This window comes from Echinops telfairi, unplaced genomic scaffold (genome assembly GCF_000313985.2).
Source record: "Echinops telfairi isolate 266 unplaced genomic scaffold, ASM31398v2 ScPeMD7_655;HRSCAF=1070, whole genome shotgun sequence".
Classification (NCBI taxonomy): Eukaryota; Metazoa; Chordata; class Mammalia; order Afrosoricida; family Tenrecidae; genus Echinops; species Echinops telfairi.
The window spans coordinates 24,098,745-24,100,565 of NW_022104553.1; the positions used below are offsets into that span (position 1 = coordinate 24,098,745).

The window sequence follows — 1,821 nt, forward strand, 5'->3', positions numbered from 1 at the left end:
GAGGGAAAAAGGGTTCCGGGGTCTTCTGGGTAGCAGGGCTTGCCCGGAGCGGGCCTGGTGCTCTTGGTGAAAGGTGATGTGACGACTTTTGAGTCTGGCCACGGAGAGTGGGGTGGTCTCCCTGCCACGGGCAAGGGGAGGTGGGCGTAGGGTGGGGGCTCTAATTATGATCTTGAAACATGTCAGGCCCCAGAAGCTTCCGACAGAGTAAAAGTAAAAGGGAAAGAGGTCCAACACCAGAGAGGAGACCCTGCCTGATGCCACTTCTAGGAACTCTGTCGCCCAAATACAGCCTATAACCAGAGGCGTCTTGGAAGCACGACCCTGGGATTGACTTCTTCCTGAAAATCCCAGGGGGCGCAGTTCCACTCGGAAAACACGTGGGGGAGCCACGAGCTGGGATCCACTAAGTGGTGACTGGTGTCGAGCTGGGGACTGGAGGGGCATGGGGTTTGTTCAGACACCTCGGTGGTGTGGCGGGCACGCATGGGGCTGCTCAGCCCTGGTCAGCAGTGAGCACAGAAGCAAACCAAGCAACCGTCTCCTCTGTCCGCAGGGCTGCTCGGAGTCAGAACGGACTCCATGACAGCAGCGTGCTTGGTTTTATTTCTCTTAACTGAGACGTGGTGATCACACACAAAGGGTGAAAACTGGGTGTGTGTGTGTGTGTCCATCCGTCCTCTCAGAACCATGATCACGGTGAGAATAAAGATCCAGAGAGAAGGTCGAATTGGATGGTATTTTGGCAACATGAGCAGAACGTGCTGGCCCACCTGCCCTTCTGGGTAGGGAGTGGGGTCGGTTTCACAGGCGAGGAGACCAGCCATGTGCTTCTGTAAAGATGAACCAGAAATCCAGCCGCCCCTGACTCACAGGGACCCCTCTGGGGCAGGGTCCCAGGGCTGTCCATCTGCAGGGGCTTGGACAGCCGCCTCTTTCTCTCGGGGAGCGGTGGGTGGGCTTGAACAGGCAACCTTCTGCAGCTGCCCAGCACTTAACCACGGCACCGCCAGGCCCCTCCATAAAGATGACTGTTGTTAGGGGCCTTCATGTCGGCCGGACTCTTCGTGACCCCGCGTCCGACAGACTGAAGCCCCCTGGCCCACGCCATTCTCACTGTTCTGTTTGAGACCACGGCCGCAGCCCCGTCAGTCCGACTCACTGAGGGGCTTGCCAGGCATACCACGGGCACCTGCCTTTGGTCCTCAATGTCACCTCCTTAGAGGGACCTTTTCCGGCCACACAGCCCATAGGAGATCCTGCCCTTCATCCATTTCCTTTTAAACTCCTTTTGCTGTGCATGATGATGTCTTATCTCACCCCGAGGGGTGCTTTCCCTTGGCTGCCTTGGTAAGTCACCGAGGAAATGTACATGGTGTGATGGCAGGGATTCACCAGCTGCTTCATTCTGGCCACAGGTCCAGGCAGTGCCTGGTTCACAGAATGTGGTGGAGTGGATGCTACTGAGCTGAGGGGCGGCGCTTCGGTCTCTCTTGCTCCCCATCTGACCAGTGCCGCCCGGCCCCCCTGCCCCAGGGAATGTCTCTCCCTGTCCCCAGCATTTACCTTCTCGGATCCATGTAAAAAATCATTGAGGGCCTGCGGGTCACTGGAAGAGAGAAGGGGAAGAGACGGTGAGGAGTGGGAAGAAGAAGGGGGGTGGGGGGAGGGAGGGGGGAGGTTTGAGACAAAGGACAAGAAAGCCTGTTACTCACCAAATCACGTCTAGTAAGCATCTCCCATCCTCATCATCCATCGCCACTGAACGGGTGGGGCCAGGAAGAGGGCGAGGGAGAGAAGGTTAGATGCCTGCAGGGTGCC

General features: G+C 57.7%; 1 protein-coding gene across 1 annotated transcript in view; it reads right to left on the reverse strand.

Moving 5' to 3' along the window:
• BICRA (BRD4 interacting chromatin remodeling complex associated protein) overlaps positions 1 to 1,821 on the reverse strand; it is a 20,681-nt gene that overhangs the window by 16,795 nt on the left and 2,065 nt on the right. The window contains exons 2-3 of the mRNA XM_045292656.1: positions 1,716 to 1,761; positions 1,567 to 1,609 (exon numbers count right to left, since the gene is read on the reverse strand). Of these exons, the coding sequence (XP_045148591.1) occupies positions 1,567 to 1,609; positions 1,716 to 1,756 (84 nt within the window). The 5' untranslated portion in view covers positions 1,757 to 1,761. The remainder of the gene's footprint in view (positions 1 to 1,566; positions 1,610 to 1,715; positions 1,762 to 1,821) is intronic.